The sequence below is a fragment of the Tribolium madens genome, unplaced genomic scaffold, assembly GCF_015345945.1.
Source record: "Tribolium madens isolate multiple individuals breed KSU strain unplaced genomic scaffold, Tmad_KSU_1.1 Scaffold_91;HRSCAF=231;Tcas5.2_LG7, whole genome shotgun sequence".
NCBI lineage: Eukaryota > Metazoa > Arthropoda > Insecta > Coleoptera > Tenebrionidae > Tribolium > Tribolium madens.
Window position 1 is genome coordinate 5,292,994 of NW_025401063.1, and position 10,485 is coordinate 5,303,478.

Here is a 10,485-nt window from a genome sequence, read left to right on the forward strand (position 1 = left end):
CAAAATTCGGATTCATTCAGAATTTAATTACTTACACTTTTTGTAAGTGCAAAATTTCGTAATGTGGCATTTTCCACACATCAAACAGTCTTCCTTTAACTGAGAGCATAATTTATCGGCGCTAGATCTCGATTGTGACTGTCGTTTTGTCGTTTTTTTTAATATCCTGGCCTGTCACCACTACCCCTCGATCCAACATCCAAACAATGCATGATTTTTGGCGCGGCCACAGCAATCAATTCTTAAATCTGCTTGAAGTGTCTTATACTCTCACGAAGGGACGGAAAACTAATAATGATTCCGAGACCACGGACTGTTTGCAGTGGATAGGAGGACTGCATGAAATAATAAAATTGCGATCATAAAAATAAGTCGTTCCGACTCTAATATACAAACATAACACGTGTTCGGCATCGTCCCAGCCTCGCGTGTAAACCTATCGATCCACCCAAATATATTCCTAGGTATTGGATGGCTATGTAAGCATAATAAGAAGAACAAATGTGACCGGAGCCCTTTAGATTGCTTATTCTACGATATTAGGTCGGCGACGACGCCGTCAATAAGTGCACTGTGTATACCGACTTTCGTTTTTTAATCATTTCCACCAGCGCCCTGGGGACGCTTTTCCCAGTCTTCAAAATTTAAAATAGGAAAGCATCTTTGACAATTTTTCTTCAAAATGTTACAGATTAAATCCTAAACAAAACGTTCAGTGAAAAAAGGTTATTTTCTTTATGAAAGAGACTAATAATTAACCTAAAAAATAGTAACAGAGATATGGATCCAATTCTTGTGAAAATAAAGCACAAGATTATTTAAAAATAATTCAATTAATATTTACCGAAAATATTAAATTACAGAAACAATCTTACAATTACAAGTTCAAGTATTTTGTTAATAGTTAATTGCAAGAAGTAATTTCATAGTTGATATCAAAAGCATGTACTAAAGTGAGAAGAGGCGCCTCTGTGAATGAAGTTTGTGACACAAAATGAATAAGAAATGGTCCAGGTCCGTAAGCTGAAAATCAGACTAAAACATTCCCAAATCACAAGAGTAACAACTTACAGTAAAAAATTTGTGGAGTTTGCGGTATTGTTTCAAGTCTGGAACAGACTTTCGAATCATAATTAGTAACATCAGTCGTTCCAGTTACTAGTTCTGGAATAAATAAATAGTCTATACAAAATCCAGGGTCAGCAGTCGCGAGACTTTGACGTAAAGTTATATAATTTGTAGTAAACCTAGAAAATGAAGTTTTACCGGAACGAATTACAACAGAAACTTTGTACCTAATGCAATTAACTCGTGGATTTATTTTGAAGGCAATGGAGTAATTGAGACCGCTGATATACTCACTTTGTGTGGCACCGTCAAAACCGAAAGATCTAACGCGGCCACTTGGTGCCATAAAAAATTGCGTCGCTCCTTCTGGGGCTAAATTTTTCTGATTATTGTCACCTTTTTACTTTTAAGTACTTACCTAATAGTTTGAAATCAGTTTGGGCGTTGAAATTTTTATGCTTGGTGAAAAAATTTTGAGGTCCTGGACATTCCAATTGAGTTATCTTAATTTTCCAACGAGGGTTGTGTATAACGTTAGGGTCTTGTGTGATATTTCTGTTTGCTAAATGCATGTGTAATGTGACTTGTCTTTGTTTGTTTAAATGTACATAAACTAAAAAGAAATGTAAAATACTTTTCATGAAATTTTTTTTTTCACCATGTTGATTGTCATTATTGCCGCAGAAATATTCAGGAACGTAGTATGTTCGTGGGCTGACGGTCAAGTAGTCTGCGCGACAGATTCTGTGATAGACTTGGTTGGTTGGGTTGATGGGGGGAAGGGGGCGTCTTTCTGAAGGGGATAGTTGAAAGTTTTCAAAATCTATCCTAAAGATGAAAATGTGATTTAATGAATTTCAGAAGGATAAAACAACCTCATTTGGCAAATATTGTCATTTTCAACCTCTACAACATATTCACACTCTTCTACTACGTTCTCAGGATTGGTAAAATGAGACACTTTTGATCGAGTTCTACGCGAACAGTCCGTTTTTTCTGGAAAGTAATGTTGTAGTCTGAATTTTTTTAATGATGATATAAATACGAGTGCAACAGGTTGTAAAAAATCCACATTGTCCATTAAAATGAACTTGTCCTCCCGACAACAGACACTGAGTTTTGTGTTTGCAAGACCCCGTTATGGAAGTACCATCGTCGAGAATGACATTGCATGAGCTTTTGGGTGCAGTAATCGAATCTGCAAGACGTTTTATATCTACGATGGAGTTAATTAAAATAAACTCACCCTTGGTATGCCAGAGCAGCGATAAAGGATCGTCAACATCCGTCAAGTCGAAGAAAGCACAATTTGCACTCTTCACCAGAAGAAAAACGACTAAAGCAAGTCCGGCCATCGCACTTGGTTTTCAACTTTATTCTAATGAGTGCGCCATTCCGAGAGCCCTTTATATGCATCTCCACTCATCATGTTAACTTATTACTGAAAGTTTGTGTAACGGACATTTTAATGGGTGAACAAATATTTTTTCAGTACGCATGAAATTCTCTATTAAAATTCATGTAAAACCTGAACAAATAATAAAAGTTTGATGCAGTACGTGCGCCTGTGTCTTCCGCACGATCGGTAAATTAAAATTTTTATTTATTCACACGGACGCCAATTTAACTTTTAACCATATTTACCAAATCAAAGAAGTTTTCATGCAATACTTTAAGGGCTTCGCGGAAACACATTGCGAAACGAGAGTTTATCATGTAAATTAATTCGTTTCTAAACAGCTCCGCTGATGGATATTCATTGGTTCTTGCTGCAACTCGGGAACAGTTAGAAGAATGTGGAAAGTAAATTTAAAGAATTGTTTGTTCCGGAGCTTTTATTTATTAATTACACAAAATACAAAACGGCCAAACTCATAGTCGATTTTGATATTTACAAAAAATTACATACAGTTGGATAAACATCAACAACTACCCGCTAATTATTTGCCTTTTGTTCGCTTACTGTCAATAAAATACAAATTATAACAATGTAAATATTCTGCTAAAATAATACTATCCATAGTCTTTTAATTCATTTCATAAATATCTATTTTATAACATGTATGTTGAATATTTACAAAAACAACATTTAATTTCTGTAATAAGGAGGCCGCCCCATGCTGTAGGTACTCAAGGGGATTCCTCCGGACTGTTTGTATATCTCGTTCTGGTCATAGTCTACATCATAGTAAATACCACTTTGATTCTGAAACACACATCATTAAAAAGTAATTCATCTTTGCTAAAATCTTACAGCAATTGATGCATTGCTTCTGCTTTTGGGTCTAGGCACATGAAAATTCCTCCCCAGCAAATCGGCTTTATCTTCCTCTTCACTTGAACTCGAATTATCCAACGGCCTCATCCCGTGAACACTCGCAGCTCGATTAGCCATTTGTGCTTGTAAATTAAGTCTTGGCAAAGGTACAGGTGGTAAAGTCCCATGCATTGAACCATGCGGAAGAGTACCACTTAAATTAGGATAACCAAACATGGCACTTGATGGTCTTGTTGGTCCAGTTACCGGTTCCGGCTGCAATAAATAAATATTTGTCTTGCTTTTATCATTCGTATGAAAATTTACAGCATAATGATTGGCTTGGGCCATAACGTCGGCGATTTGAGCCCATCTCAGTCTATCTTCTAAGGTCAGTTGATACGGAGGTGCTCCTACGACCGGAGCCTTAACTGTGTTACTAGCAGTAGCCATGTAACCGAAAACGGGGCTACCAACAGCCGCTTTCTGCTCGCGGCTCCAACGACGGCTGAAATTTCACAATAAAGTCGAAATGAATGTTTGATGAGGAAAATCAATACCTCCACATGACCAAACAGACTAGAGTCAGCCCGATTATGATGACGGCTGCAACACTGGCTCCGATTGCGACTCCAAGAACCTCGCCATCAAGCTCGCATTGATTTCCGTAGTAGTTGCCAGAACATCTAATCTTAATTACAAAGATTGGTCATAGAAACAAATAACTTACATGCAAACTTCTAATCCATTTTGGTATTTGCACTCTCCCCTGTTGTTGCAGTGTTGAGCAGAACACTGTTCACAATGTCTTCCAGCTCTGTGCTTGTTATCAGCCCAAAGGTCTCTATACCCGTCGCCACATTCGCATCTAAAGCCCCCAAAAACATTGATACATTTAGCCAAAGCGTGACAATCGTGCAGTTCCGGTGATGAGCATTCATCCAAGTCTTGCAAATTGGAGATGGAGCCTGGAGGACTATCAACCCATAACGCACTATTACCGACATTGTTACTTCTCCTTTGAATGACCCCCAATAAGTGTTTTTGGATGTCTCCCCGAACTGACGATCTAGCAGTTTCAGCATTTTCGTCGAGTTGAAGAGTCAAGTTGACAAAAACTCCGGGCTGACCTGCTGACCTTTCACCTCGATAAATACTATTCACTTTTGCACCCAAAAACTCGTCGCTGAAAGGTGTCATCGACATGGCAGAGTCCAACTGTAAAAAAAATCAAATAGAAGAGAAAACTAAAAGGTCATAATTTGACTAACAGCTCTTTCGGCCTCATAAGCCAGTTGTTGATAACTCGTACTCGACTTATCGGCCAATTCGTTTGCCCAAACAATCCTCCTTTCGTACAAACGATCAACTCGCAATGATAAAAGCACTGAAACGATTTTCCTGCAAGGTTCGCGGTGTTTTCTCCTGGCATGTCCTGGGCGACAATGACAAGCGCTGACGCCAGCCTCCGTCTTGCACACTTCGTGTTGCGACCCATCACAAGTCGAATCGTCACCCACTATGCAAGTGTCGATCCGCACAGGTGGCTGGCTGGGTCGTGGTCGGCCATAAATGGGCCTCCTTTGCGTCGGTTTCACTTGGCCCAGATTCGGTTTGGGTTTTTCGTCGACCACGGCGTAGCCCGTTCCAGTGACTTGGTTGTTGGGAGGTGCACTAGGCTTAATGACTGGAGCCGCTGAAGTTAGTGACACACTTCCATCGCCGAAAAGGTTCAAGTAGGTGCGTTTGCCGTCGATGGAAACGAAGCCTTCGTCACCCACTGGGCTAGTGATGACATCACCACCCTGGCCTAAATTATGCACGTTGTCTAAGTCGACTATAATGGAGATGGTAAATTGGGATCAAAGAGGGGTGGCACTTACCTGAGATAATGTAAGGCTTGCCGTGGTCGGAGGTCGAGCCACCAGGGCCTTGAATCGCGGAAACTGTAATATCGAAAATGTCGCCCAGTTGGCCGATGGGTGGACGGGTCAGAATGGGTTGGCGGTGGGTGCCCCCGGGTTTGTACTCGGTGTCATCGAGAACTATGCCGGGACGGGGGCGGTAGGGGTAGTAGGGAAAACCTTGACTTGACGTTTTATTATCTGTAGCTAAGCAATTCAGTAAAAATTAGAAGCAAATACAAAAGAATAAAACTATAATAGAAAAATTCTAAAAAACATTTTTCTCATTTTATCACATAAATTTGGAAAAAGAAGGACAAAAAGAATATTGGATTTATTTAAATAAATCATAAATTAGAGAGTACTCACAAATAGACAATAGTATATTAAAAAACAATGTTACAAATGCACGATTATCACAATTAGAGGTTGTAACACTCGTCCTTTAAACTATTTTTACTATTGAGCGCTTTTTATATTGAATTTATTATTATTATAGACAGTTAAAATACTTGACATTTTAATAGCTTAAATTACATTAGTTTGGCTGAAATACCTCAAACTGCAACAATTTCTCACTTAAAAACGATTGCATAAAATGTTGCCAGTGTCACAAAACTGCGTTTTTTCTATTTTTTGTGTCTGAAAGAAAGCTTATTTCGATACCAAAACCGATGTCTTAATGATCCATTTCAATACCAATTTGGGTGCTGTAATAGTCTAGTACAATTTACTTTCTAGGATTTGGTAATGGTGATTTTCAGCCGCGTTTTGAACGATTTCTCTTATTTCAGGTGTTGTGCATGAAATATTTGCAGAAGTCATTGTAATTTCAACAAAATTTTGAAAAATATTAGAGACTTGACACTTCGAAAATCGAATTTTAAACTTTGTGGCATTATTACCAACCACCACCTTATTAGGGCAAAAGATCCAAAATTTTGAAAAATTGACTTTTATGTTAAAAAGTTTCCAAAACGCCCAAAAATAGAAACAAAGCATATAAAATAGCTTCGCTGCTCGTTTCATAAACCTGAACTGGTTCCACAAAACTTGCCTTAAAAAACGCTTTCTTTAATATACTGTTGTGTACTGTTTTCAGTTACACAAAATGCTCATTGTGACACCGAAATAGAAAAATCAATTTTTACTTCAGTTTTATTTTTTGCTCCGATTTTTTTTGGAAATTGAACCCTACATTTTTTGAACTAAACATAAACTTTGAAGTGTAGATTATTAGATGCCATTAGATTGGTTTTTTTGTTCTTTTAACATGAAATAGGTCACAAAAATGTACCTTCTGCATAAAATAAGAATATGTGTTATAACTGGTGGACCCTAGTAACAAATTTAGAGCCAAGAGATAATGAGTCTGAAAAGTGACATCATTTTTACAGAAATATCAGAAAGTTCGCCAAAATTTTATTTAACTTATTTCATAGTCAAACTAAAATCTCACATTTTAAACCAACATTGATGTAACACTTTTTAATTCTTTTATGAAATGGACCTTAATTGTTAAAATCACTACAAGGGGCCTATGGCGTTTTTTATTCCGTTTTCAATGACATCTTGTTTTTATTTAGAATTTATAGAAAGTAAAAATTAGCCCTAGAAGTATCTACTCGTAATTTTGATTAACTAATATTTAGTTGCAATTAAAACTTTACTTTCGGAAACTGTCGCTTTTTATATAAATAATAATATATATAATAAATACCTGATGCTAAATTAGTTTGTAAGCTGGCCTCCGTAACGCTTTTTTCGGGTTTCGATGAAGAAATTTTGGGCAATTGTTCAGTTGGAGTGCTTGATAGAGTTGTTGAAGTCAACAAATCTTCCTTCAGAGTTTGCAAAACTTCTTGAATTGAGGATTCCAACACTGGAGTCACTTCACTTTTTATGGATGACACTGTACTGTTTGTGACATTTGTCGACAAGGCTAAACTTGTTGTTTGTGTACTAGTGGTAGAAAAAACGCTTGTTGGTTCTATAGTTGCTGTACTAGTTGAAGAAATGCTGGAGGATGTTGATGACAAGATTGGGATTAAAGTAGACGTTGAAGATATTTGATCTTCGGTGGTTGATGTTGATGTGGAAGTTGAAATAGGGGTCGTAGTTTGGGACTTGCTAGTTGCCGTAGTTTTCGTGGTCGAAGACGAATGTTTATTCATCTTCGACGTGCTTTTCTCTTTATTCTTTTCAAAATCAGTGATTTCCTTATCGTTAGATTGCGCACTACTTTCATTCGAGTTAGTAAAAGTCTGATTGCTTTTATTTTCCTCATAACCGTCGTAATTAAGTTCCTCTTCGGTGGGTTGCAGCTGCGACCCCAAATCCAGCGTTAAAATGTCCTGAATGGGTTTTTCAGTCGTCAAACTGATAGCATCGGAGTTAATCGGCGGCATTGGTTTGTACGGCGGGATGGGTCTCCGACTCGGCGGTTTTCTCCTATTCCAGGGCGGGATCGTAACGGGCCTATAAAGCCCCGGCCTCTTAACCGGCGAAGTATTATGCGGCGGAATATCAAAAGGATAAGGCGTGGGAATTCTTGTCGAAGTGACTGGCGGCGGTTTTTGGCCAAGTGGCGGCGGCGGCAGCGGCGGCGCGGGGATATCAAAATCGGGCGGCAAAGCAGGCACGTCAGTAATCCTCGGAGGGCCTCTGTTGTTTATCCGTGTTGACAACGGCCGCAAAGGCCGGCCCCCCATTACCGGCGCCGTGTTTGCTTGCACATTGACATTACCGTTGAGCAGTTTTACAATTCCGGTGATGATGTCCTGGATGTCAGGGTTGGCTTGTCGTCCTTTCGGGAGGGCGGTAGCAGTAGTCGCCGGAACCGTGGCAGTCGGCGAGATCTCCTGGGGCTCCTTCAAGGACCGGCCTTGAGGAGCCCCCGAGCCTTCCCCCGAGAGGACGGTCTGCTCCACCTCACTCCGGTGGTGGTGTTGGTCAGTCTTGGAGGGATTTATGTTGAGGACGCGTCCGGACAACTCCACGTCGTTGTTGTCCAGGGATTCCCCCACGTTTTTGTACGTTAGGAAACTGTCAACGTCTGTACGTGATAAGATAGGGTCGGGCGACCGTTTGAATTTGTGTGGCTGCGAAGATATCGTCGATGAGGTGACCAAAATGATATCAGGAGCGGAAGTGCGAGCTCCTGATTTAATTTCCTCAATTTTTGAGTGCGAGTCTCGAGCGGAGTTCGGAGAGATGAACGAGTTGGAATAATCGTCCAATCCTGGAAAATCAATTAACTGTAATTAAATGTCTGTTTCTTACGTATTTTTATTGTACCGTTAATACCGTTATTAATGACCTAAGGCGTGTCTTGCGATTTACACGCGCTGAATTGTTATTTTTGCCAAATAGAATTTAAATTCTGCGCTAATGTGTCAATTAGCAATGCCATTAATTGCTGCTCAATCAAATTAAAACAAACGGTGGAGACCATAACGAGGGAAAGAATTATTGTTTATGCTCTCATTAACACGAGGTGCACTTGCGGTCACTAAAAATCATCATTTTCTAATTAATTCCTCCGCGGAATGTACTGTTTTGATAAAATCGTCCAATGTGAAGGAATTTCATATGCGTAACCGTTAGAGGTCAAGATGATCATGCGGTTCATCAATTCTGTTACGCAATATTAAATTTGAGCTTGAACTTGGTACAAAAGACTTGAAACAAATCCGGTTAAAGCAATCTGATCAGTTTCATTTTTTCGTAACCGCGTATCGAATTGTAGTTCTTTTCAATTCAGATTCATTATTTCTCGAGTTCAAGTACCTTTTTGTTTTGCACCAACGTTATTATTTTTAGGCATGTATTGATGTTCCTGCATTCATTTTACGCTTCAGTGTCTTTCTAAATTAATATTTGTGCATAGCTGAGGATTTTTCGAAGCGGGAGGCTTCACATATTTGTGGCCACACCAGAATTAACGGAGAATTAAATTACCGGGTAATTATTTTGACTTTGAGATTTGGGGCATTTAATTGGGTGAAGGAGCCGAGTCACGACTAAGAAATTTCTGACATATTTCTGTTTTCTTAATCTAAGAGGACAATGAAGCGGTCAGGGCAGGATTTACTTCAATTAGAGCTCCTCACGCAATATAATAGGCGGTAAATAAATCACCAACAGACCCCAGTCTCTCCCGTGCAATTAATGGAGCGTTATAAGAGAAAAGGAAATAAAGAAAGCGATCATGACGCGTGTTTTCGGTTATGTTTTAATTTAATGTGGAACCGAAGTGGAGTTTTTTATGTCGATTGTCGCTATTGTTTGGGATTAAGGCCGATATTTTTCCTTTATTGCGCTTTCACCGATCATTCTCATTTCGTTACTTGCATGTAATGAGTACCCCTATGAACCGGATACATAAAATTTTATTTCAGCAGTGAAATTTTGGCCGGGAAGCCCACACACGCTTTCACAATGATGACACATCCCAAGTTCCGTCTTTACCTTCAATGAAGACGAAAGCCAGGAAGAGGAAAAGCCCATGCTTCAGTGCAAACCTAGGTGTAGCCATTTTGTCACAGTTCAATCACATCACACCACATTTAGCCGGTCTAATCAACAACCCCCGCAACTTAATCCCGATAACTCACTCCGGGGGTCATCTCCGACCCCGTGACCGCACCAACACACGTTATGTTAATGTTTTCTTCGAGAAGAACAATGAAACCGGCCGTGAGACACGGTTGTGTTTGTCAGAAACGGCTATTTAGGTCATCCGGAGATGTAATTGTTCAAATCCACCATAACACCCATCAAAGCACTAACTTTCTTTTTCTGATAAAGCACTGTTTTTACCCTTCTATGGGTCACTTTTCCCCCGAGCGTCCCATTGAACCTATTTCCAATGGAATTATTTCGCAACAGTGTTTGATGACGATGCACAACGTTTCTTCAGAAGACTGGTGAAATAACGGGACGCGTTGGTGAAGAACACTTGAGTGTATTCCTACCTTGTTCAAAAGGTATGTGGCTCGGTTTTACGACAGGTGGGGCCCGAAAGAACCGGGGAAGGTGAATAAGTCGATGACTGATGGAAAAACATCAATTTTTGTTGGTATGCACAACGCGTGCTAGCAGGAATTAAAATCCAACAACTAATTATGTATGAAACAATCGGCGCAGGTGTTGGGGGACGTTACTTTCCAAAATTGCTGTCTTTACCCGAAGTGAAGCTTATTTAATAATCAATTGCTTCAAAGTGACATGCAGACGTTGTTATTGTTTTATTTC

General features: G+C 39.5%; 2 protein-coding genes across 5 annotated transcripts; both read right to left on the bottom strand.

Moving 5' to 3' along the window:
* Positions 1–814: 814 nt before the first annotated feature.
* On the bottom strand, positions 815–2,434 carry LOC123011398. The gene is made up of 8 exons (XM_044408804.1): positions 2,315–2,434; positions 2,114–2,266; positions 1,944–2,064; positions 1,727–1,896; positions 1,487–1,681; positions 1,296–1,440; positions 1,072–1,247; positions 815–1,023 (listed from the first exon to the last, which is right to left on the bottom strand). Exons 1-8 carry the CDS (start codon positions 2,421–2,423, stop codon positions 905–907), a joined length of 1,188 nt encoding a protein of 395 aa, XP_044264739.1. The 5' UTR covers positions 2,424–2,434; the 3' UTR covers positions 815–904.
* Positions 2,435–2,940: 506 nt separating this feature from the next.
* LOC123011509 (mucin-5AC) lies at positions 2,941–10,230 on the bottom strand. Of its 4 annotated transcripts, none has more exons than XM_044408966.1 (9): positions 9,700–10,225; positions 6,950–8,470; positions 5,209–5,436; positions 4,597–5,135; positions 4,056–4,543; positions 3,886–4,011; positions 3,653–3,833; positions 3,323–3,601; positions 2,941–3,274 (listed from the first exon to the last, which is right to left on the bottom strand). In XM_044408966.1, the coding sequence occupies exons 1-9, from the start codon at positions 9,764–9,766 to the stop codon at positions 3,158–3,160; spliced, it is 3,546 nt and encodes a 1,181-aa protein (XP_044264901.1). In that variant the 5' UTR covers positions 9,767–10,225; the 3' UTR covers positions 2,941–3,157. The 4 variants fall into 4 exon arrangements, with proteins under 4 accessions (XP_044264901.1, XP_044264900.1, XP_044264899.1 ...); XM_044408965.1 differs by having other exon boundaries at positions 4,597–5,162; positions 9,700–10,224; XM_044408964.1 differs by having other exon boundaries at positions 3,323–3,833; positions 9,700–10,230.
* Positions 10,231–10,485: the final 255 nt, after the last annotated feature.

Coding starts and splice junctions, on each gene's coding strand:
- LOC123011509 (XM_044408962.1), bottom strand. CDS start 9,766: ATGGCTACACCTAGGTTTGCACTGAAGCATGGGCTTTTCCTCTTCCTG. Junction 4,544..4,596: donor CTTATGAGGCCGAAAGAGCT/GTTAGTCAAATT, acceptor TTTTTTTTACAG/TTGGACTCTGCCATGTCGAT. Junction 4,012..4,055: donor AATGGATTAGAAGTTTGCAT/GTAAGTTATTTG, acceptor AATTAAGATTAG/ATGTTCTGGCAACTACTACG.
- LOC123011398 (XM_044408804.1), bottom strand. CDS start 2,423: ATGGCCGGACTTGCTTTAGTCGTTTTTCTTCTGGTGAAGAGTGCAAAT. Junction 1,248..1,295: donor CCACGAGTTAATTGCATTAG/GTACAAAGTTTC, acceptor TTCATTTTCTAG/GTTTACTACAAATTATATAA. Junction 1,024..1,071: donor AACTCCACAAATTTTTTACT/GTAAGTTGTTAC, acceptor TCTGATTTTCAG/CTTACGGACCTGGACCATTT.